Source organism: Stegostoma tigrinum, chromosome 10 (genome assembly GCF_030684315.1).
Source record: "Stegostoma tigrinum isolate sSteTig4 chromosome 10, sSteTig4.hap1, whole genome shotgun sequence".
NCBI classification, from domain to species: domain Eukaryota; kingdom Metazoa; phylum Chordata; class Chondrichthyes; order Orectolobiformes; family Stegostomatidae; genus Stegostoma; species Stegostoma tigrinum.
The window spans coordinates 14,675,661-14,702,077 of NC_081363.1; the positions used below are offsets into that span (position 1 = coordinate 14,675,661).

General features: G+C 41.7%; 1 protein-coding gene across 2 annotated transcripts in view; it reads left to right on the plus strand.

Annotated features, from left to right (window-relative positions):
• Positions 1-25,514, plus strand: part of lin52 (lin-52 DREAM MuvB core complex component) — an 83,029-nt gene extending 57,515 nt beyond the window's left edge. The window contains exon 6 of one of the 2 annotated variants that reach the window (XM_048538438.2): positions 23,569-25,514. In XM_048538438.2, coding sequence (XP_048394395.1) covers positions 23,569-23,624 — 56 coding nt within the window. In that variant the 3' untranslated portion in view covers positions 23,625-25,514. Of the gene's footprint in view, positions 1-1,252; positions 1,818-23,568 lie in introns of those variants that run through there. The other variant, XM_048538440.2, reaches the window with a different exon arrangement.
• Positions 25,515-26,417: the final 903 nt, after the last annotated feature.

Genomic DNA, 26,417 nt, shown 5'->3' on the forward strand with positions numbered 1-26,417 from the left:
CTTGACTCCCACAGCTTGTCCACAAGGCACAAGTGAAGAGTGTAATTAAATACTGCCCACTTAACCTGGATTGGCACAGCTCCAACAACAGTCAAGAAGCTTGACGCTATCCAGGAAAAAGCATCCACTCTGTCCCCCACCAATGCTGAGTAGTGGCAGTGCATACTATATAGAAGATGCACTGCAGAAATTCACTGAAGATCCTTAGACAGACTATAAAACCCACAACAACTTCCAACTAGTAGGACAAGGGCAGCAGATACATGGGAACACTACCATCTGGATAAAGGGAGTTATGAGAGGAGGCCTGTACAGGACTGGAACAAGAAATGTTCCACACACCTGACAAAATGAAAGGCAGAAATAGGCCTGATGTTGTTGGTAGGAAGCAAGTAAAGTTAATAAAATGTGAGGCTGGATGAACACAGCAGGCCAAGCAGCACCTCAGGAGCACAAAAGCTGACGTTTCGGGCCTAGACCCTTCATCAGATGAAGGGTCTAGGCCCGAAACGTCAGCTTTTGTGCTCCTGAGATGCTGCTTGGCCTGCTGTGTTCATCCAGCCTCACATTTTATTATCTTGGAATTCTCCAGCATCTGCAGTTCCCATTATCTCTGATACTAGCAAGTAAAGTTAACTTGCTTCTTTGGTGAGATCGTGAAATACTTCATATTCCTGCTTGTATTTAATGGCAACATTTGAACATGCATTAAATGTTTATTAAATATCCACTAATAGACATAAACCAACTGAATTTCTTAGTAAATTACAGAATCCTAATAATTTCCATTATTTCAAAAATGTATAATTATTATCCTGTAAATTGCCTGAATCATTCTAATCATTCCTGGATAATCTTTATTCTCCATGTGTTTCCACAGTGCAGTAATCATACCTTTAGTTAGATTGGAGCCGTCTGAAGTTATATACCCTTTGATGCTTGTCATAAGCCTGTGAAGTGAGTGGTGTCGCATCTATCAATGATATGAAAACTAGCCATTGAATTTCAACTCATTTTATGTTTTCGTTTCACCACATTCTGCTTATATTTAGCTTTATGCTTATGGGGGTTACTCCTCAAAACTAAATGAGGCAGCAGCAGGGGGGGAAATCTACTCTTGGCACATTTTAATTCTTTTACACTTCCATTTGTTCCTATGTCTTTGCTTCTTTAGCCAGCTATTAGAAGTGCAAAATTAGTCTGGTGAAAGTTTGTCAAATTATTTATTTTTTTTCTTTACCCATCACCCCAGCTGCAAGCCTCTCGTCTGAATGTTCTATCGAAACATAACTGAGAATGAAATCAAGTGCTGACTGAATGGAGAGTGCTTATTTGGAAGGAGAAGAGATGAAGCCTCAGCTCTTTACTTCTAAGGCAATGCATGTTAGCACTGCATTGTATTGGTGCCACAATACTACTTAATATAGAGAGTTTAAAGTATTAATTGAAATATAGTTCTACAGATTGACTTGCTCCCTCACCATGCTTTTATGTAATCAATATAGAGCAATATTCATGAACAAGTAGGGAAACAATTTCTCTTCATATTGAACCAGGTGACTTTTAATCTGCATTTCCCTGGGAATTTGTATATATTACTAATTAAACTGTTCAGATGTGTTATGATATACCTCTGGAGCAGGTAAGACTAGAATCCGGGTCTTCTGGCTCAGAGGTAGGAACACCATCATCAGTATGCCAAAAGAACCCCTGCCCCAGGAATCTGTATATTGTGAATGAGCCCACTTTTATGATTCCTGTTTCTTCGTACATCAAGCTAATATTCCAGTAACTCTACTTTGGATCGAATAAATCTGCTGAAGGTAGTAGAGTTTAGTTTTTATAAACACAAGATTAATGTTTACACAGTTATTCATTATCCATTAAAAGCATTTATAAATCTGCTCAAGTAGTTGAATTTAATTTTTATGAATTTAAGATTAATATTTACAATAACCCTTTCTGAACCATTATATTTATATTGAGAGCTGAATATTTGCATCTGTTTAACCATTGGTAAATTGGTACTTAAATACCAGTTCAGCATCTTGTTGATGTTATGCTCATCAAGCCTCCAATTTGTGCAGCTTAAGTACATTTCAGTGTTCAATATTAAATCCAGTGTTAGCATCATTTCTTCTAATGATGAGATGAGCTGTCTGTCCGATGCTGTAAAATAACAGCTGGCTTGATGACAAGAAGCTTAGTAGCTATTTAATTTCCTGTTGATTAAAATGTTTAATTGATGATATGCGAATTTCCATCACTAACCATACAGATAATGCTGGGTCCTATTAATCCTGCTATTTTCATGAGAAATAGAACTGCAGTGTCCCTGTAAAATATTGTAATTATGACTTACTTAGAGCTTTCCCTCTAAATTGTAAGGAAATTGCCTAGTAGTTTCCCACTAGGCACATTGGAAATTCCTGAATTCCTAAGATTCAGTATTTGATAGTTGATATTTATGTTAGTAAGTTTTGAGAAGATTTGTAGCTCAGGTTGAGGTTCTGGATGTGAGTTTGCTCGCTGAGCTGGAAGGTTCGTTTTCAGATGTTTCGTCACCATTCTAGGTAACATCATCAGTGAGTCTCCAGTGAAGCGCTGGTGTTATGTCCCGCTTTCTATTTATCTGTTTAGGTTTCTTTGGGTTGGTGACGTTATTTCCTGCGTTGGTGATGTCATTTCGTGTTCTTTTTCTCAGAGGGTGGTAGATGGGCTCCAAATCAATGTGTTTGATGGAGTTCCTGTTGGAATGCCATGCTTCTAGGAATTCTCGTGTGTATCTCTGTTTGGCTTGTCCTAGGATGGATGTGTTGTCCCAATCAAAGTGGTGACCTTCCTCATCTGTATGTGAGGATACTAGTGATAGTGGATCATGTCTTTTTGTGGCTAGTTGATGTTCGTGTATCCTGGTGGCTAGCTTTCTGCCTGTTTGTCCAATGTAGTGTTTGTCACAGTTTATGCAAGGTATTTTGTGAATGCTGTTCGTTTTGCTTGTCTGTATCGGGTCTTTTAAGTTCATTAGCTGCTGTTTTAGTGTGTTAGTGGGTTTGTGGGCTACCGTGATGCCAAGAGATCTGAGTAGTCTGGCAGTCATTTCCGAAATGTGTTTGTAGGGAAGAGTGGTTATGGTTTCTGGGCACGTTTTGTGTGTTTGTTTGGGTTTGTTGCTGAGAAATCGGCAGACTGTGTTCATTGGGTACCTGTTCTTTTTGAATACGCTGTATAGGTGATTTTCTTCTGCTCTTCGTAGTTCCTCTGTGCTGCAGTGTGTGGTGGCTCGTTATTTATGTCCATATTTTCAGAGCCTTCCCCCCCACCCATAACGCAGAATCATCCTGCCTGGAAATCATGTCTCTTTATATGCACCTTGCGCTTTTCCAATGGTGAACTTCTCTTCCTACACTCCATTACTGGACATCTGCAAACTGATCTGACGTGTTGCTTCCTTCAACTGATCTCACATATTCACCACTGGCAGCTGTTCCTTCAGTCACTACTTCCCACAGTATGTCCTTCCTTTGGAATTTTTTCCTTTTTTTAAAATTGGTTTATCTCTCCTCTTCCTCTCTGAATGTTTTCCTTTTTTCTACTGTTTTCAAAGGATTCTTAGAACTCATCAAAAAGAAGAGTGCTGTGTAAATATAATTCGTATCATTGGCATGACAACACCAAATTACCAGGGTACAGATCCTGACATTTTAAAAAAGTAATTTTATAAGATACATGTTTACAGATGCTGACTCATAGAATCACCTGCATTTGGCCCATATCCATCTGAACCTTTTCTATCCATGTATCTGTCCAAATGTCTTTTAAAAGTTGTAATTGTACCGTCTCAACCACTTTCCCTGGCAGCTTATTCCATATGCACCACGTCTGTGTGACAAGGTTGCTCCTCAGCTCCCTTTTAAATCTTTCCCCTCTCGCCTTAAACCTATGCCTTCTGATATATTGATACTTTGGAACTGAAAAGTTGGTTGAAACAAAGTTCTCAAATATTTTTAAGGCAGAGGTAGATAAATTCTTGCTAAGTCAGAAGGGTGAAAGGTTATCAGAAGTCGGCTGGAACGTAGATTTGACAGATCAGACATGATCTTAGTAAATGATGAGGAGGCTCAAAGTACAATAAAGCCTAATCCTACTATTGCGTATGTTTGTATGTCAGCAACACACCATCCTGACTTAGAACTTTATCACCATTCCATTACTGTCACTGGATTGAAATTCTGGATCTGTCTTCCTAGCAGCACTGAGTGTACCCGCACCAGTATGCGCACACAGTAGTTCAGGAAGTTGGTTCAGCACTTTCTCCAGTGCAATTAGCAGTGATGAACAAATGCTGGCCTTGTGGACAATGCTTACGCACCATGAAAGAATAATTAAATAAAAGGTTAGTTTCTGCTCAGTTCCTTTCCCCAGAACACTAATGGGAAATTCCTTTGCCATTTCCAAATGCTGAATTAATTAAAATTCCACAAGTATTCAAAATTAATTAGCTAGCTGAATTACTTCTACAAGCTCTTTCTGGCAGCGACGTTTTCTGTAAAGCACATTTTAAAATCTGGTACTTTAAAACAGTGACTATTTTAAAGGTCATAAACTGCAGCAAATGCCAGTAATCTCATCAGATGATATCCGCATATTCTAATATCTGCGATGGAAGTTACCTCAGGTATTCTCCATATCAGAACTTGACCGGAAAATAGCGAGAATCCCGAAAGAAATAGGAACGTCTAAGTCATACGTTGTCATAATGGATTATTGAAGAGTTCATGAAGCTCTAAGGGTAGAATTGAATTCCTGAAACTAAAATGCAGCAAGTACTTAGCTTGAGACAGAACTTCTGACTACAGCCTGTCCTATATGCCTCTGTCCCCACCAGTCCAACTCTCAAATCCACACTAACTACTGCAATTCCACATCCACTAATCTAACTTCCAACTTTAACATCCTTACCAGAAGCACGAGTCCCCAACATTTGTTTCATCCCCTTTATAGGATACTGTGTCCTCCCTTTCTGTTGCACTATTCTGTAACCTCAACTACAATCCCAGTCAATCACTAGCTTCTGCCCCATCACTCTTCATCTGGGCTCTGTTGTGGCAGCCTTCAGTCTTCAGCAGTTGTCTTGGCTAAAAGCTGATTGCTGGTGTAAGCAGGAACAATTTTACAATTAAGTACTTTTGAATATTTAAAAAAAATACCTTTGAAAGGTATTGAAAGAAACTTATGAGTTTTTAGCTGATAGCAAGGAGCAGTAGAGGACTTGTGGTATGGCATTGTGTAGTGTGGAAAGGTTTGAAGAATTCAAGATAGATAAATGGGAAACAGATGGATATAATAGGATTAGAAGCAGTTCAGAGAAAGCTCGCTCACCTCATTCCTGAGAATGGTTGGACAGGTTGGGCCTGTTATCCATTGGAGTTTAGAAAAATAAGAAGTGATCTTCTTGAAACATCTAAAATCATGAAAGGAATTGAGAAAGTAAGTGCTGAAAGGAAGTTTCTCCTTGTGGAAGCAGATAGAACAGCTTAAAAGTAACAAGCCTCCCACTTAAAGCAGAGATAAAGAGTCATTGAATATTTTGAAGGCAGATTCTTGATTGACAAGGAAGTCAAATGTTAGAAGGAGTAGGCAGGAAAGTGGAGCCAAGATCTTATTCAATAGCAGACAAGGTTTCATGAGATGAATGGCTTTCTCCCATTCAGTTCTGATGAAGGGTCACTCAACCAGAAACGTTAACTCTGACCTCTCTCAACAGATGCTGCCAGACCTGCTGAACTTTTCGAGCAACTTCTGTTTTTCTTTTGGCCTTCTCCTACTGCCATTTTTATGCACCTGACCAATTTATAGAATATGTATTCTAACAAGTTCGAAATTAGATATTTAGAGAAATGATTACTTATCTGTTAAATATAAGTTATTTCTTACAAAGATTAAGCCATGAGTGATTGTTAAGCTTGTCCTAAGTAAAACCACGTCATATCGTTTGCATTGGGAAACTGTTAATACCTGACTGTCTACGAAGAGGAATTCAAAGGAAGAGACCTTTTAAAATAGGTAAGCTGTAAAGATAGCCATGGTTGTTAAAGGAAAGCTGTGAGTCTTTTCATTGAAGCAGAGGAGCAACAAGTCCTGGAGTATGATCAGAATCCACTTAAATAATGTCAATTAAGATTACTTCTCGATATGGTCTAGCAGAATGTTTTTCTCGTAGTTTTGCACAAACTGGGTTTCACGGATTAAATTAACTAAGTCTGCTCTTAATTAAAGTACTGACAGCAGAGATTTGGACCAATTCAAATTATTGGAGGATATCATATGGGAGACCAGTCAGGAGTCTATTGTGACAATCATGTCTGGAGTTAAGGAAGCGTGAATGAGTGTTTCAACACCAGTTAAGTTGAGATAGGAGCAAGGTTGGGTGACTTTATGAAAGTGAAAATAGGCAAACTTAGGGTGGTGCAAACATGTGGTTGAAAGTTCATCTCAGGAATAAATATAACACCAAAGTTGCAAACTGACAGTTGCCAAAGAGTTGGATGAAGTTGGTAGCTAGGGAACAGATTTGAAGCCAGGCCCAAGAAAATGGCTAACATTGGAGGGAGGAAATTGCTGCTCATCAAATACTGGATGTTTGGATAAACAATCTTATCATTATTTATCAATAGTGGAGGAGAGAAGAGATAGAACATAGAACATTACAGCGCGGTTCAGGCCCTTCGGCCCTCAATGTTGCGCCGACCTGTGAAACCAATTTGAAGCCCATCTAACCTGTACTATTCTGTTATCATCCATATTTACATGAGGATCAATGGTCGGCACAACATTGTGGGCTGAAGGGCCCGTTCTGTGCTGTACTGTTCTATGTTCTATGTTCTATGTTTATCCAATGACCATTTAAATGCCCTTAAAGTTGGCGAGTCTCCTCCACTGTTGCAGGCAGGGCATTCCACACCCTCACTACTCTCTGAGTAAAGAATCTACCTCTGACATCTGCCCTATATCTATCACCCCTCAATTTAAAGCTATGTCCCCTCATACTAGCCATCACCGTCCGCGGCAGAAGGCTCTTACTGACCACGCTATCCAATCCTCTGATCATTTTGTATGTCTCAATATATTAAGTCGCCTCTTAACCTTCTTCTCTAATGAAAACAGCCTCAAGTCCCTCAGCCTTTCCTCGTAAGACCTTCCCTCCATATCATGCAACATCCTGGTAAATCTCCTCTGCACCCTTTCCAATGCTTCCACATCCTTCCTATAATGCGGCGACCAGAACTGTACACAATATGTCACGATAATGTAGAGATGAGTGTTGTCAGTGTACATGTGAAAATTAACACTGTTTTCAGATGATATTGTTGAATGGCAATATGTATATGAGAAATAGAAGGAGTCCCCTTGTCAGGAGCTCCCCGTTCCTTGGTACTACGTGAGCTCACAAATCTATCTATTCCCAATCTTTAATATAGTCAATAATGACTTTCTGGATAGAACATTGCAAGCATTCACAACTTCTGAGTGGAGAGGGTTCTCCTCACGTCAGTCCTAAATGTTTACCTGTCATATTCCTTGACTTGAGGAAACAACCTCTTAGTGCCTACCTTACCAAGCCCATGTTAACATTTTATACTTCAAATAGATCACCCGTTATTCTGCTAAACTCCAAAATTCATAGGGCCAATCTGTGATCTGTCAGCTCACAACCCTCTTACCTCATGAAAACAATATTCATCATGGATTCTTTATTTAGGGAAATATGGTGCAAGTTTAGATGCTGTTTATTAAATTAAAAATGTTGCAAATGTAAGCTATCTTCTGATTGGAGCCACACCCCCATCAAAAAGGAAGATGGTCATGGTTGTTTGACATCAATTACCTCAGACACAAGATATCCCTGCAGGAGTTCTTCAGGATATTATCCTAGGTCCGGCAATTTTCAAGTGCTTCATTTATTACCTTCCTTCTATCATGAGGTCAGACTCAGGATGTTTTGCTTATGATAGCACAGTGTCCAGGACTGCTCAGCATTTCAGATACTGGAGCAGAACATGACCATAGTAGCAAAACCTGAACAATATTCAGGCTTCAGCTGATAGGTGACAAGTAAATTTGTGCCACGCAAGTCCTAGGCAATGATCATCTCCAACAAGGCAGAAACTAACTAACTCCCCTGCATGTTGAATGACATTACTATTGCTGAATCAACCAGGCACAACATTCTGAAAAATTCCATTGACCAGAAGCTGAATTGGACCAGTCATATAAATGCTGTGGCTACAAGAGCAGATCACAGACCAGGAATTTTATGGCAAGCAACCTATCACCTGCCTCCTCAATGCCTGTCTAACATCTACATGGCACAAGTCAGGAATTTGCTGGAATACTAGCCACTTGCCTGGATAAGTGCAGTTCCAACAACGCTCAAAAAAACTTAACGCCATTCAGGACAAAGCAGTCTGCTTGATTACCTCTGATTTGACCACGTTTAACATCCAATCGCTTCAACACTGATGCAGATTGGTAGCCATGTGTACCATGTGCAAGATGCATTCTGTTACCTCAACAAGACTTTTCTGAGAGCACCTTCCAAATCAGTGACGTCGGCCACCCCAGAAAGAAGAGGCAGGAAATGTATGGGAATATCACCACATTGAAGTTCCTCTTTCAAGCCACACAATTCCTGAGTTGGTACTGGATCATTGTTCCTTCACATTATTGGGTCAAAACCAAGTTTCCCTAAATACCAAAGACAGCAGCAGTTCAAGAATGCAAGCTCACTAGTACCTTCTCCAGGGAATTAGAGATAGACAATAAATTTTGGCCCAGCCAGCTACACCCATATCACATGAACAAAAAAGAATTGCAATCCTACCTTTAGTTTTTTAAAAGTAGAAATCTTTGTTATTTAGAGTTTTAAGAAAATCTTACGAGTGACAAGTCATTGATGAAACTACAGCTTTGCATAACTGGTCACCAACCATTGCTAATAGTAAATGGCATTTCAACATCTCTCTGATTATAATGTGGGTGGAGTTATTCCTTAAGGTCTTAGAAAAAGAAAATGAGATTGGCATGCAATTACATTTCTGAATAATCCTGTGTGCTCCAAAATCATTTTACTTTTATATTAGGTAAAAAAAAATTACTTGTGCGGCTTAAATTGCAAATGCAAAATGGCCTAATACAAAAGGGCTGTTTGTGAATGTATCTCTTGGGAATGTAGTTTCTTCCTCTCTAGCTATTAGAAAATGGATGTGAAATTGTAACCTGGTGCTCATTGGAGCTGCTGCCATGAATGGTGGCGGGTGGGTGAAAAAATGTCATAATTGTGCAGTGTTGACATATTACAATACTTGAAACCTAAGGACCTTGAATTATATTTCTTATTATTTTACATCATACAGAAAAAGAAAGATCAAATACAGTTATTAGGCCTTTCAAGCTCATTTCTTCCACAGCCTATATGCTGTCTGCTCTTCCGTGAATTATATTCCAATTATCTAATTACTCAAGGGAAAATTGTGGAGAATTTTTATGAAAGTTCCAAAGATAACAAAGGAAACCTCCACACTATCTGACCTAGGGATGGAGCTAACACTGAGGAAAAATGTAATGTAATACTTTTCTCCCTTTGGCAATTAATGAGATTACCAGTGCTAAATCCCAACAATCAATATTCTTTGGGTTACCATTGACTAGAAGTTGAACTGCGTCGGACATTTAAATACTGTGACTGCAAGAGCAGTGCACCTGGAAGTTCATAGAATTTACAGCACAGAAGGAGGCTATTCTAACCATCGTGCCTGTACTGGATACCAAAATAGCTCTTTCTTGTAATCTGTCTTGTCGTTATTTGAGATCTGACCCATTTGTAAATGGAGTTAATTTAGAGATGAATCCAAAATGTACAGAAAACATTACAACATTTGTAGTACAATTCCTACAATTCTTTATCGAGGTGTCTGCTATTTTCCTGTCAGTCTTTTACAAACATTGTATTTATCCAAGGCTGACGTTATCCTGCCAGCAATGTGGCTTCTACACTACTCGCTGTAACTGCCTGTATGTTTAATTTCTTATCTGTTCTGTACATGTCTGTGGTTCTTACTAACTTTGCTATTAGTAGATCTTTAACCCTTAACTGCTTAATCTTTCAGCTCCCTATTGGCCCTTGGCCTGGCCAGGTATTGAGCTTAAAGTCGTAGAGGTACTTAGTTATCCCATATGTACCAGACCCCTCCTCCATACTTTATGACCCTGCATTCTTGAACACTCATACTTTTTATGTGTTCTTCTGGTGTTGTGACCAAGTAGGCTAGGTATATGGGGTGGGGGTGCGGTGGTCAATACCTACTAGGCAATAACATGAGATAGAGTTAGCAAATGTGTGAAGAAAGGGAGGCAGGCTGCAAAGGCAGGGTCTACAGGTGGAGTGTGGGGAGAAGAAGGTTGCAAAAGAGGTTTGAGGAAGAGGGAACCTGCAGGGGTGTAGGTGGGAGAGAGAAGCTGCAAAAGATAGGGAACAGTTTTAAACCTATCATAAAATCAAGCTAAATAGTATCGAAGAAAACTTAAAATCACTGAGAAAATGAAGTTCCAGCAAATTAATATTGCATGTCAAATTTAGGACTGCATTAAATTCAGAAATTGCTATGTATGGAAAATGTAATGGATCCTACTGTAATGAACATGATCGATTATTAAATTTAACTCTGAGACTGAGAACAAGATTCACTAAGTAGGGTTGTAACTACCTGGTTAGAATGTTTCAGCCTTGTGCATGACTGCTGGAAGCACATCAGCTGTAACCTCACAGTTTATATTGAGGGTATCTGAACTTAGAAATGTGCCTGTATATGTGTCAGTTATTTCATTAAAAATGTGTTAACTGCATTCTAACTGCAGCTTGGCAAACCACAGTTCAAAATCTTAAGGGTTAGGCAACAAATGTTGTCCTTGCCAGCAACATCCACATTCCATAAAAAAAAGATTTGGTTGCATCTATGGAAGGCGAATCAGAATTAACATATCAAATTAATCAATTCGTCTGAGCTATATACCTAGATATTGTTGATGGTGCAAGCTTAGCTTGTAGGATGTCGACAAACACAACAGATGCAATGCCAGAACAAATAGGTATACTGTCTTCCACCCTCGTCCGTTGGGCAGAAGATAAAGAAGTTTGAAAACGTGCCAGCAGATTCAAGAACAGCTTCTTCCCTGCTGTTATCAGACTTATGAATGAACCTTTCATAAATTGGCGTTGATCTTTCTCTACAATTTCTCTGTAGCTGGACACTGTGTTCTGCTTTCTGTTCTAATACCCTGATGTACTTTTGAAAGGTATGATTTGTCTGATTAGCACACAAAACGATAGTTTTCACTGTATCTCAGTAATAAATCAAATCGAATAAAAATCAATAAACCCATGTCTTGCGTGAATCAACTTCACCATCCTTACCTTGTATACAAACAAGCTTCACTCTCTCCATTCTCAGTGATCTTCTCTGTTATCCCTATTACAACCCTGTTATCCAAATCTTGCCTCTTATGTGTTCCCCTTCCTTCCTGATCCCTGTTGATGCCTAGTGGATTCAGTTGCCACACATGCCCATTGTGGAACATTCTTCTGAAGTGCCTTTGGATTCAAAAGGTCACCACTTCAAAATTGAACACATCTGCAGTGTCTTCTCTGTGCTGTATGTCCCCTGAAATCCTATAAAGCTCCTTGGAATGTTTGTCACGTAGACAGTGCTATTAAGTGTAAATTGTTTTTCTTTTAAGAAAAGCATTCAATATGCCCATAAAATCAATCCTTGTTGGAAACCAGACCACCTACATCATAGTCATCTAATGAAAAAGAAACTGTGCATCGGCTGACCCTTTATGTACTCAATGTTCTTTTAACCTACCAAATACTGTTAGATATGCCTTATGTATATAAATTGCAAAATAAAAATAGAAATTTAAATTTGATTAACAATTAGCATCTGCATTGAAGTTGCACATTTGACAAATACCCCAAAAATATTGGGAGGTGGTGGGGCGGTTTGGGGAGTATCAACTGGTAATAAAGGAGAGGATAAGCGAAAGTGTTTCTGGTTATAAACATATGATAGATCTTAAATTAGAAGAACCTGCCTCCTGGAAACAGCAATGCAGTTTTACAAGATTTTCATCAAGAATAATTTCTGTAATATGATAATTACTTCACCAGCCTAATAATTACAGGTCATCTTCATTTGTTTCTTATCAGTTAATTCTGATAGCTTAATTCCTTTTATGGAAATTGGTGGCCAGACGCCACTGATTATTTTGTTAAGTGTTATTTGAATAGACAGGACAGAGAGTTATTAATCAGCCCATTTCCAATTAGCATCATGTTTAACCCAGTGATAGACACCCCAAGGTGAAGTATTCATAATGCCTTTTAGATTGCTATTAGTCAATTTAGCTCCTCTCAACTAAATCATAATTAAATATCTTATTTTTTAACACATTCGCCAGTCCCAATGTCTTTGTCCTTTTAAAAGCTGTTCAGATGTTAATTTGAAAGTAAGACAAAAATAGTTGCTGGAAAATGTAGGTGTATTCTAGCGCTATTAATATGAAAACGTCAGCTTGAAGTAAGAGTAAAATTATATAGAATAAAAAAACAACACACTTAAATATTGGATAATAAACATCTGGTTTGTGTGCTGTATAATTTGAAAACAGCAGGTGGTGTATGAGGAAAATGTACTTGTGAATTGCTTCCAAAACACAATTAGTGGCATAGAATCTTGTGTATCATTTGTATCAAATTTAAATAATTATCCATTACACTTTTAGTTTGGCAAACATTTCGTAAGTTAAGTCAGTACACAAAATTGTAGTTATTGATTGCATTGTACAGTGTATTACAGTTGAAATTATATATTAGAAATACTGTGAAATTTTAGGCCTTCTCTGAAATGGAGACATTGTTTATCTTGATTAGCTAGCAACAGACGTTGTGTGTAGCAGAAGCCAAGATAGCCATGGGCCTTTCATTCTACTCTCTGTTTCTGTTTCTTTTTCTCTTTCTTCTTTCTCTCCTAAACTACACGACTGATTTCTCTTTTCCCTCTGATTTCCCACCTTCCTCTCCACTCTGATGCACGTATTTACCCCTCTTCTCTTTTCATCTTTTTCTTCCCCTTCTAAATTCCCCTTACATTCAGTAGTCTATGACTACTTCCAAAAAATTCATTATTGTATTGCATTTGTAATGGCTGTGTGATTGTGATGATCGAGGCTTTGCATGTCAACTTTTTGAAACAAGGTAGTGCAACCAAATTTGTGAATTTAACACTCCCTGTAACATTAACTCTGCGTTTTTTATTCCCACAGATGTTGCCTGAGCTATTGAATATTTCAAGCATTTAAAAATCTTTTTTATTAATTGTTCTTGTGGATTTTGTGAATACCCTTAGATAATTCAAGACCTCTTTCCAAAACTCACTCTAATCTGCTAGATATACAGTTTAGCAGAGGTCGAGCTGGTTTACATTACATTGGAAACAGGGCTTTTGTGGTCCACCGGTAATTTCCGTACCACTAGAAGGTCTGGTTTCAAGACCCATCTGCCTGAAGATGCATCATAACATGGCTGAATAGATTGATTAAATTTTTTTAATGTATAACTGGAGAACTCTATTTCAGACCAGATGAAAGGTTACTTAATGCTAACCAGTGACCAGATAAGTTTCAATATAACAACCATGTAACGAAGATAGAATCATAGATAATGGGAACTGCAGATGCTGGAGATTCCAAGATGATAAAATGTGAGGCTGGATGAACACAGCAGGCCAAGCAGCATCTCAGGAGCACAAAAGCTGACGTTTCGGGCCTAGACCCTTCATCAGAGAGGGGGATGGGGAGAGGGAACTGGAATAAATAGGGAGAGAGGGGGAGGCGGACCGAAGATGGAGAGAAAAGAAGATAGGTGGAGAGGGTGTAGGTGGGGAGGTGGGGAGGGGATAGGTCAGTCCAGGGAAGACGGACAGGTCAAGGAGGTGGGATGAGGTTAGTAGGTAGCTGGGGGTGCGGCTGGGGGTGGGAGGAAGGGATGGGTGAGAGGAAGAACCGGTTAGGGAGGCAGAGACAGGTTGGACTGGTTTTGGGATGCAGTGGGTGGGGGGGAAGAGCTGGGCTGGTTGTGTGGTGCAGTGGGGGGAGGGGATGAACTGGGCTGGTTTAGGGATGCAGTGGGGGAAGGGGAGATTTTGAAACTGGTGAAGTCCACATTGATACCATATGGCTGCAGGGTTCCCAGGCGGAATATGAGTTGCTGTTCCTGCAACCTTCGGGTGGCATCATTGTGGCAGTGCAGGAGGCCCATGATGGACATGTCATCAAGAGAATGGGAGGGGGAGTGGAAATGGTTTGCGACTGGGAGGTGCAGTTGTTTGTTGCGAACTGAGCGGAGGTGTTCTGCAAAGCGGTCCCCAAGCCTCCGCTTGGTTTCCCCAATGTAGAGAAAGCCGCACCGGGTACAGTGGATGCAGTATACCACATTGGCAGATGTGCAGGTGAACCTCTGCTTAATGTGGAATGTCATCTTGGGGCCTGGGATGGGGGTGAGGGAGGAGGTGTGGGGACAAGTGTAGCATTTCCTGCGGTTGCAGGGGAAGGTGCCGGGTGTGGTGGGGTTGGAGGGCAGTGTGGAGCGAACAAGGGAGTCACGGAGAGAGTGGTCTCTCCGGAAAGCAGACAGGGGTGGGGATGGAAAAATGTCTTGGGTGGTGGGGTCGGATTGTAAATGGCGGAAGTGTCGGAGGATAATGCGTTGTATCCGGAGGTTGGTAGGGTGGTGTGTGAGAACGAGGGGGATCCTCTTGGGGCGGTTGTGGCGGGGGCGGGGTGTGAGGGATGTGTCGCGGGAAATGCGGGAGACGCGGTCAAGGGCGTTCTCAATCACCGTGGGGGGGAAGTTGCGGTTCTTAACTTCCCCCCCACGGTGATTGAGAACGCCCTTGACCGCGTCTCCCGCATTTCCCGCGACACATCCCTCACACCCCGCCCCCGCCACAACCGCCCCAAGAGGATCCCCCTCGTTCTCACACACCACCCTACCAACCTCCGGATACAACGCATTATCCTCCGACACTTCCGCCATTTACAATCCGACCCCACCACCCAAGACATTTTTCCATCCCCACCCCTGTCTGCTTTCCGGAGAGACCACTCTCTCCGTGACTCCCTTGTTCGCTCCACACTGCCCTCCAACCCCACCACACCCGGCACCTTCCCCTGCAACCGCAGGAAATGCTACACTTGTCCCCACACCTCCTCCCTCACCCCCATCCCAGGCCCCAAGATGACATTCCACATTAAGCAGAGGTTCACCTGCACATCTGCCAATGTGGTATACTGCATCCACTGTACCCGGTGCAGCTTTCTCTACATTGGGGAAACCAAGCGGAGGCTTGGGGACCGCTTTGCAGAACACCTCCGCTCAGTTCGCAACAAACAACTGCACCTCCCAGTCGCAAACCATTTCCACTCCCCCTCCCATTCTCTTGATGACATGTCCATCATGGGCCTCCTGCACTGCCACAATGATGCCACCCGAAGGTTGCAGGAACAGCAACTCATATTCCGCCTGGGAACCCTGCAGCCATATGGTATCAATGTGGACTTCATCAGTTTCAAAATCTCCCCTTCCCCCACTGCATCCCTAAACCAGCCCAGTTCATCCCCTCCCCCCACTGCACCACACAACCAGCCCAGCTCTTCCCCCCCACCCACTGCATCCCAAAACCAGTCCAACCTGTCTCTGCCTCCCTAACCGGTTCTTCCTCTCACCCATCCCTTCCTCCCACCCCCAGCCGCACCCCCAGCTACCTACTAACCTCATCCCACCTCCTTGACCTGTCCGTCTTCCCTGGACTGACCTATCCCCTCCCCACCTCCCCACCTACACCCTCTCCACCTATCTTCTTTTCTCTCCATCTTCGGTCCGCCTCCCCCTCTCTCCCTATTTATTCCAGTTCCCTCTCCCCATCCCCCTCTCTGATGAAGGGTCTAGGCCCGAAACGTCAGCTTTTGTGCTCCTGAGATGCTGCTTGGCCTGCTGTGTTCATCCAGCCTCACATTTTATCATCAAGATAGAATCATGCATGATGCGAGTCGAACATTGTACGTTTTAAATACTAGTCCACTGCTTTCGTCATGTACTCTTAACAAGTATGGCTTGGTATAATGGGGCAACTGTTTGCATTACCAAAGGTGGTGAATAAAAAGGGACAATTTAAATGCTATTAAGCATATTGACTATTTCAGGCAGTTCTCCAAGTAGTAACCATGTACTTACTGACTTAAATATTTTAATTTCAGGCAAAATCAGGTCCTCACAGTGTCAATCATTTTTCACGCCCCATTAAAGTGTCACTACCTCTGGGCTAGAAGATATGGGTTCAAGGACTACCTGTTGCAGAGGTGTATCATAATGTTTCTGAAAAGGTTAATCAAAAGTACTTTACCCCCAGCATCTGTTGCGAGAGCAAAAGTTGATGTTTTGAGTCCAAAGACTCTTCTTAAGAACACCTCATAGTCTTGTATACTGAATTGTATTTATATACTGACTGAAAACTCAATCCACGTGAAACAATTGTCACCCTTATGGTGATGGAAGATATCTAATTTTTTTTGGAAACATAATCTACACAGTCACCAGTGAGCAAAAAGACTATAGTAGACTTTAAAATGGAATCAAAGCCAACACACAAAATGAAACCATCTATATTATTAAAAGCAAATACCAAGCAGTTAATGCAAGTTAGCTTAAGGTTGCAACCTAATCTCAGGATTCAGATGATAAAATCAATTTAGGTTACTGCAGAATTAATCCTATTTATCTTTCTAATAATTCTGATTTAATATATACAAATTTTGCTATTGGAAAACTCGAAGAGTGCATAATACTGTTTGAAAAATTAGATGAGAATACCGATCATTAAATGTTATTATTGCATTTTAAAGGATGCGTGTGGTGAAGGTAATGTTAATGACTTTCACTGCTATGATATTTTAATATATTTTAAAGTAATGGTTAAGTATTTTCTGCTTTTTGCTTTTAAACATTTGTTTATTTCGTTCTCTTCCTGAGGGTTTTGATTTTTAGTAGGGGTTTGACAGCATCTGTGAGACATGAAAAAGAGTTAATGTTTCGAGTTGATAATTGCTAATGAGAGCTGGGAAAGGTTAGATGTAACAGATTTAAAGCAAGTACAGAAACAGGGAAATGGGTCATGGGAGAACAAACTAGAAGGCCTGAGAGGTTGGAAAGCAGAATGAATTAATTGACAAAAGGAATGATAGTCCAAGGGAAGAAGCGATGATAATAGGACAAGTAAAAAAAACACAAAAATTGCTCCAAGAAAGTGAAAATAGATAAAACAACATCATCACCAGCCCTTGCCATTTAACACTTATAATAGAATTAAAGTTAATAATCTGAAGTTTTTTAGACTAAATTATATAATAAACAAAGAATTGTGGATATTGGAAATCAGCAACAAAAAAGAGTTCTGAAGAATCATAACAGTCTGATAGCATTTGCTGAGTGAAGAATAGAGTTAAGAGCCTCTCCTGCACCCCACATGATCACCACTCTCTCAAATTCCAATCCCTTTAACTTACCCACAACTCAGGGTCTGAAGCATGGCAACTTTCAAGCCTATAAGTGGAGTCACAATAGGAAAAAGAATAGGGAGCCCAGGGCTACATGAGATGATTAACAACGTTAAAATTACATTCATATTACTCTTGCCCTTGTTGCTTTTTAGAGACAGGAAACATTTTGTGTGCAGTAAATGGCTGACTGCTGTTTTAATTGATCACAACTATAACTTAAAATCCCATGTACCTTTCTCTTCCTTTTTAATGGGTGATACTGGCAAAGCTAACATTTGTTGCCCATCCCTAGTTTCCCTGAGAATTCAGTGGCAGGTTGCCATCTTGAATCTTTGAGTATGTAATGATCATTAGTTTGAAATGGTTATGATGCGATTGATATCTCGACGACACTTGGAGATGAATAAGTTCGCCTCTGCCGCATCTGCTCCCAGGATGAGGCATTCCACTCCCGTACATCCCAGATGTCCTCGTTCTTCGAGGACTGCAACACCCCCCCCGCAGTGGTCAAGAACTCCCTCGACCGTGTCTCCCGCATTTCCCGCAACTCATCCCTCACACCCCGCCCCCGCCACAACCGCCCAAAGAGGATCCCCCTCGTCCTCACATACTACCCCACCAAATTCCGGATACAACGCATCATCCTCTGAAACTTCCGACATCTACAATCCGACCCCACCACCAAAGACATTTTTCCGTCCCCACCCTTGTCTGCTTTCCGGAGGGACCACTCTCTCCAGGACTCCCTTGTCTGCTTCACACTCCCCTCCAACCCCACCACACCCGGCACCTTCCCCTGCAACCGCAGGAAATGCTACACTTGCACCCACACCTCCTCCCTCACCCACATCCCAGGCCCCAAGAAGACTTTCTGCATCAAGCAGATGTTCACCTGCACATCTGCCAATGTGGTACACTGCATCCGCTGTACCCATTGTGGCCACCTCTACATCGGGGAAACCAAGTGGAGGCTTGGGGACTGCTTTGCAGAACACCTACGCTCCGTTCGCAATAAACAACTGCACCTCCCAGTCCTGAACCATTTCAACTCCTCCTTGCATTCCTTAGACAACATGTCCATCCTGGGCCTCCTGCAATGCCACAATGACGCCACCCGAAGGTTGCAGGAACAGCAACTCATATTCCGCTTGGGAACCCTGCAGCCCAATGGTATCAATGTGGACTTCACCAGCTTCAAAATCTACCCCCCCCCCCCCCCCCCCCCCCACCGCGTCCCAAAGCCAGCTCAGCTCGTCTCTGCCTCCCTGACTTGTTCTTCGTCTCACCTATCCCCTCCTTCCACCTCAAGCCGCACCTCCATTTCCTACCTACTAATCTCATCCTGCCCTCTTGACCTGACCATCCTCCCCAGACTGACCTATCCCCTCCCTACTTACCCACCTACACTCACCTCTACAGGCTTCATACCCTCCCCTTTAACTTGTCTGTCTCCTCTCCACCTATCTTCTCCTCTATCCATCTTCGATCCGCCTCCCCCTCTCTCCCTATTTATTTCAGAGCCCTCTCCCCATACCTCTTTTTCTGATGAACGGTCTAGGCCCGTAATGTCAGCTTTTGTGCTCCTCAGATGGTGGTTGGCCTGCTGTGTTCATCCAACTCCGCACATTGTTATCTCAGAGTCTCCAGCATCTGCAGTTCCCATTATATCCCATAACAACTGTAAATGTTTTAACTTAATTAATGAGATGTGGGTGTTGCTGGCTCGGCCGGCACTTATTGACCACCATTGACAGTGCAGAGGGAACTCCAACTGATTTCCAACTAAACCATCCTTTCGCACAAGAGTACCATCTGTAAAATAATGACAAGGTGTTCCATTTCCTAACACTAACATTCCACATCTTCATAAAGCTATAAAACTAAATAAATGTGTTTTCTGCAAAGGGAAAATGAGAAGATGGTGATGAGCTGCCCTCATGAATCACTGCAGACTACTTGCTGCAAGTAGACCCACAATACTTTTAAGGAAGTAATTCCAGGAGTTTGACCTCGTGACACTGAAGGAATGGAGATATATTTCCAAATCTGGATGATAATTGTATGCTATGTTGAAAATTTATTGCACGAGAGAGTATTGAAAATACACTTATGATAAAGCACATTCTTGAGGTTCAGTTAATGACAATAGGTTGCTTAAATTTCATCAACTATTGTTTAATATATTCTGCAAAACTACAGGGCATGTTTCAATCTTCCTCCCATTTACCTGTTATTTATTTAAAATTGGTGCCTTAAAAGTGTCAGAGTGCTGAGAGATTTGGTGGCCACCTTAGAGCTGAAGCTGTCCTGCGCATTGAAGAAACTCCACAACAATGTAATTGGTGTTGGCAGTTATTGATAGATACAACATTGTCCCCTCCATGTTTGTTGACAGGTGCCAGTGGTGGGAGTCTGGTTATTGACTAAAACTTGACAGCTGATTGAAAAACAAGCTGACCTTTTCATCTCAGCGCTGGGTACTTGAAAGCTGCCTGTCAATAATCCCTAATTTCAGATTGTTGTACAGGAACGTGAAACAATGCCTGAATCATAGAAATATTAAGACTGCAATAAAATCACTAATTTTATTAGAACTTCAGTTTGGTGAGAACGTTTTCCCTTTGCAGAAAACACATTTAGTTAGTTTTATAGCTTTATGAAGATGTGGAATGTCAGTGTTAGGAAATGGAACACCTTGTCATTATTTTACAGATCGTGCTGACGAGGAGTACTCTTGTGTGTAGGGATGGTTTAGTTGGAAATCAGTTGAAGTCCCCTCTGCCCTGTTGTGAATGTTTGTTTTTTGTTGTATTGTTTTGTCTTATCTTCAAGTGATAAATAATATTGAACACAAGAGAATCAGTAAAATAGCTTCAAATGACTTGAAAACAAATATTTGCAGGTATTTGTCTTTGAGAACGTCTCTACACTTATTCTTCTTGGTGGACTAGGTTGGGGCAGTGCTGTCAAAGTAACCTTGTTTAGTTGAAGCGTTAAACAATACTGCATACTGCAACCACAATGCGTTAGAGTTAAATGGTGTCAGTATTGGATGTAATGGCAGGGACAATAAACAAGTTAGTTGCCGAAGTGATAATAGGAACTGCAGATGCTGGAGAATCCAAGATAACAAAGTGTGAAGCTGGATGAACACAGCAGGCCAAGCAGCATCTTAGGAGCACAAAAGCTGTTGTTTCGGGCCTAGACCCTTCTTCAGAGAGGGGGATGGGGAGAGGGTTCTGGAATAAATAGGGAGAGAGGGGGAGGCGGACCGAAAATGGAGACAAAAGAAGATAGGTGGAGAGGAGAGTATAGGTGGGGAGGGGATAGGTCAGTCCAGGGAAGACGGACAGGTCAAGGAGGCGGGATGAGGTAGTAGGTAGTAAATGGAGGTGCGGCTTGGGGTGGGAGGAAGGGATGGGTGAGAGGAAGAACAGGTTAGGGAAGCGGAGACAGGCTGGGCTGGTTTTGGGATGCAGTGGGGAGAGGGGATGAACTGGGCTGGTTTTGGGATGCAGTGGGGGAAGGGGAGATTTTGAAGCTGGTGAAGTCCACATTGATACCGTTGGGCTGCAGGGTTCCCAAGCGGAATATGAGTTGCTGTTCTTGCAACCTTCGGGTGGCATCATTGTGCACTGCAGGAGGCCCATGATGGACATGTCGTCTAAGGAATGGGAGGGGGCGTTAAAATGGTTCGCGAATGGGAGGTGCAGTTGTTTCTTGTGAACCCAGCAGAGGTGTTCTGCAAAGCGGTCCCCAAGCCTCCGCTTGGCTTTCCCAATGTAGCGGAAGCCACACCGGGTGCAATGGATACAGTATACCACATTGGCAGATGTGCAGGTGAACATCTGCTTAATATGGAAGGTCATCTTGGGGCCTGGGATAGGGGTGAGGGAGGAGGTGTGGGGGCAAGTGTAGCACTTCCTGCGGTTGCAGGGGAAGGTGCAGGTGTGGTGGGGTTGGAGGGGAGTGTGCAGCGGACAATGGAGTCGGGGAGCGAGTGGTCTCTCCGGAAGGCAGACAAGGGTGGGAATGGAAAAATGTCTTGGGTGGTGGGGTCGGATTGTAGATGGTGGAAGTGTCGGAGGATGATGCGTTGTATCCGGAGTTTGGTGGGGTGGTATGTGAGAGTGAGGGGGATCCTCTTGGGGCAGTTGTGGCGGGGGCAGGGTGTGAGGGATGTGTTGCAGGAGATGCGGTCAAGGGCGTTATCGACCACTGCGGGGGAGAGGTTGCAGTCCTTGAAGAACGTGGACACCTGGGATTTGCGGGAGTGGAATGCCTCATCCTGGGAGCAGATGCGGCGGAGGCGAAGGAATTGGGAATGGGGGATGGAATTTTTGCAGGAGGGTGGGTGGGAGGAGTTGTATTCTATGTAGCTGTGGCAGTCAGTGGGCTTGAAATGGACATCAGTTTCCAGCTGGTTACCTGAGATGGAGACTGAGAGGTCCATGAAGGTGAAGGATGTGTTGGAGATGGCCCAGGTGAACTTGAGGTTGGTGTGGAAGGTGTTGGTGAAGTGGATGAACTGTTTGAGCTCCTCTGGGGAGCAAGAGGAGGCGCCGATACAATCATCAATGTAACGGAGGAAGAGGTGGGGTTTGGGGCCTGTGTAGGTGCGGAAGAGGGACTGTTCCACGTAACCTACAAAGAGGCTGGCATAGCTTGGGCCCTTGCGGGTGCCCATGGCCACCCCCTTTGTCTGTAGGAAGTAGGAATCGAAAGAGAAGTTGTTGAGGGTGAGGACGAGTTTGGCTAGGCGGATGAGGGTGTTGGTGGATGGGTATTGGTCGGGCCTGCGGGACAGGAAGAAGCGGAGGGCCTTGAGGCCATCTGCATGAGGAATACAGGTGTATAGAGACTGGACATCCATAGTGAAAATGAGATGTTGGGGGCCAGGGAATTGGAAGTTCTGGAGGAGGTGGAGGGTGTGGGCGGTGTCCCGGACGTAGGTAGGGAGTTCCTGGACGAAAGGGCAGAAAATGGAGTCCAGATAGGTGGAGATGAGTTCAGTGGGGCAGGAGCAGGCTGAGACAATGGGTTTACCAGGGCAGGCAGGTTTGTGGATTTTGGGAAGGAGATAGAAACGGGCCGTGCAGGGTTGGGGAACAATGAGGTTGGAGGCTTTGGGTGGGAGGTCCCCTGAGGTGATGAGGTCATGGATGGTGTTGGAGATGATGGTTTGGTGCTCAGGGGTGGGGTCATGATCAAGGTGGCGGTAGAAGGTGGTGTCGCAGAGTTGGCGTTTGGCCTCGGCAATGTAGAGGTCAGTGCATCCTCAGGGACTTTTTGAGTGCTGTTGTGGGTGTATCTTTCCAGGTGGATGATCAGTATCTAAGTTTCTTAGGTGATGGAAACGCTTTCAGAAATCGGGAAATAATCCAGTCACTAGAATACATAGCCTCTGCTGTATTCTTGTAGCTTCATACTTTTAGTATTCCTGGTCCAATTAAGCTTCTGGTCAATGATGACATTCAAATTGTTGATGGTTGGAGACTCATTCATGATCAGAAGGTAGCCTGACACTTCTTGTGTTGTGATGGTAACTTTCCCTGACCTTATGGTAGGAAAGAGCTAATTACAGGTCAGCCAAGGACACTTTTTCATACCCAAGCAGTGAAGGACTAGGCTGCCAGATTTGTCTTTAGCATATCACATTTAGCAGTGCAGTAGTCCCCACAGTATTCAATGATGGGTATCCTCAGTTTAAGATTTTTTTTCTGTGCAAGGATTCTGTAGTTGTACAATGATTCAATGCTTCGAAAGTCCACCTATGAGTTCTAAATTATAACTACCATAAAACCATATCCTCTTCAAGGGGAAGTGAGAATGATAGAAATAATTTTAAAAATTATTCCATAAATACTAATGGTCTTTCAAATTTTTATCTTTCAGCACGAGAAATGACCAGAGGAAAATTTTTAAACATTTTGGAACGACCCAAGAAATAGCCGTAAAATTCCAACTACTTGCTTCTGTGAGAAGAACCAGCACTTGTTTAGAGACAGTTACTGTCTACAGATACCTCCTTTGACTTATTCTTCACATTTTCTGTTCAAACTGCCTATATAATAGAGCAAGATCATACTTTGCGGATGACATACCTTTTAGCCTATAAGGCAGATTGCTTTTAAATGGAAGTAGAGACCATAGTTGATACTTGGTTGGTGTAGAAAGCCAAAGTTTAGTTTGCCTCATGTATGTGAAATAACAGTATTGTTATATTTTGGTGAACTCATCTAGATGTATTTCTTGTAATAAGTTTACAATCTGTTATTCCCTTTTAACATGCAATGAAGTAAATTTTGATGTTGCAGTTGAGGTCACTCACAACAATAGCACTTTAGTTCAAGACTTCTGATTCAGCACATGTCCACATTTGGATATCAAATAATAATATGTCTGATGATAGGAGCATTGCAAACAAAATTGCCTAGAAGTAGAGTAAAATGGCTTTCCACAAAGCCCACTTATTTGTATTAGACAGAATAATACAAAATTGAACATGTCTGATTGTCTAAAATTCTCTCTTACAGTTTGAGAGACTATCTCAAAGCTTTGCTGTATTTTTGCCTTTTAACACATTACTGCCTATGTTTTATCATATGTTTAGTGATAGAGCATATAATAACTATGTTGAAATGGTTGTGCATTGCAGTGGTACCCTAAGGTGTAATAGATCAACAGGCTTAGACTGGAGTGTGCAAAAAGAAATCTGGTGCTGGCATTAAATTATTATTTCCATCTAAAAATGTTATGGAACTGTGACTAACAAACAAGATAAATCTTTGATATTTTGCTCCAAAGAAAAAGCAAAGCTAACTTAATTATAAAGCAATTAAAAAAGATGTCATGCCAAACAGAAATAATTTTGATTGAGAAGAGAGATCTGAAAGATTTGAAATTATAATCATAGCTAAGAGTATGTATTGATGTGCATCAAGCAGGCTTGATTACATGAATGGCTCAGGCTGGTGTTGCAAGGAAATAATTTCTAATGTCTCTCTGATTTATTTCCCTTTTGGCATCAGAACAGAACATTAAGACATATTCATTTAGTAACTTGGAGAAAGATTTCTTTTGATTTTATTTGTCCTTCTTCCCCTTGGCCACGTGTCTCCTTCGTAGCTGACAAGGCTGTACTCTGTGTGACTTGCAGAAGTATAATTCAGGTGGGCTGCAAACTCCATAAGTGGATTATTGAATTTTGGGAGAGGGGTGGTATTAAGAAAACAAAATACTTTTAAACCAAATTTTGATTCAAAATTTTAAACTTTAAGTGGAGAACGTGAAAGTAAGTAAGTTGTTGTACTTGATCACAATATCACACAACCACGTGCGTACCACGGCTGTCAGGGACACAAAGCAAACCTAACTTTCCATATCATATTTCAGGTGTTGATGCATACGGTTCTGTTCAGCCCAATAACATCACCACATTATTTGGGTTTGGTCAGTGCAGTATTCCAGTAAAATGGAGACTATCCTTTAAAGTTTCAGGCTTGGTAACTGATGCACAAAGCTAAGCTGAAGTCTGAATTTAGGACTGAGCTCTGGGATAAAGTCACAGAGCAATAGTGGATAAAATCACTGGAAACATTGACCTATATAGTGGTCCATAGCCTTACATATGAGGAGCTTAGGCCTTAAGTGATTGCTTGTAAAGGGGTCTAACATTTTGTTGTAGATGTAGGAATCATTCAAGGCACCTGCTTCCACCTTTCAACATTGTTCCACCTATTAGGTTCAAGCTTTGTTTTGCAGATGTTTTTGGAATTTGAAATCTGATCTAGTTTCACAAGCAGTCTTGTGCACAAGAGTGAAATGTTTCTATTACATATTTTATTTTTGAATTAATAAATATTCATTATTTTAAAAAAAGTCTTAAGATCATTTGACCACATTCCTTAGGAATATATGCGTCAGACACATCTTTATTTCTTAAGACTTTACTGTGGTGACGCATGCAAACTATTAAGGGTTGCCAATATCTGGGAAAACTTATATGAGAATGCAGAGAAACTAGCAAAGAGTGAGTGAAAGGTATTGGAAAAGGATATTGTTGGAGCAGTATTTGTTCTGAAATTTCTAACATAATTTACAACTGTAATGGTTAAAATTGCTGGATCAACACATCTTGCAGAAAGCAACTCAAACTTGGATTTTCTCCTCACTCTTCACATTGTCCTCTATTTCCAACACAAATTTCTGGAGGCAGAATTTCTAATGACAAAGTTAACATTGCATTAAGAATCTCATGAATATCCTGCACAACGTCCTGTGTCTTTGCTAGTGAAATACATTGTTCATAAACAAATAGGATGAATTAGAGTTGATTTAGAAGCAGAGAGAGGAAAGACACAGAAAGGAAAATTTCATGATCTAGAACAGTAGTTTTGCTTTTGTAGGATCCCAAATGATAGAATGGGCCAAGTTTGATAAGTTTCTCCTACCTTCATGTTACATGAAACAATGGACTGAAGTGTGGGAGCCAAGACTGGCTCAAAAATATATTAAACTATTTTCAAAATCCTCAAGGAAGATTTTCTGTCTCTTAGAATGAGATTTCACAGCTTTATTGATCCCTTTCTGGGTCTCTAAGGTTGAATACCATGTTGGGGTATAAATCAGACCATTACTTGAATTATCATCCTTAAACTTTAATGGTTTGGTGGGATTATCTTGTATTAACACCGTAAATCCAACAATTTCAGAACCCAAAATTAATTTCAGCAGAGAGTCTT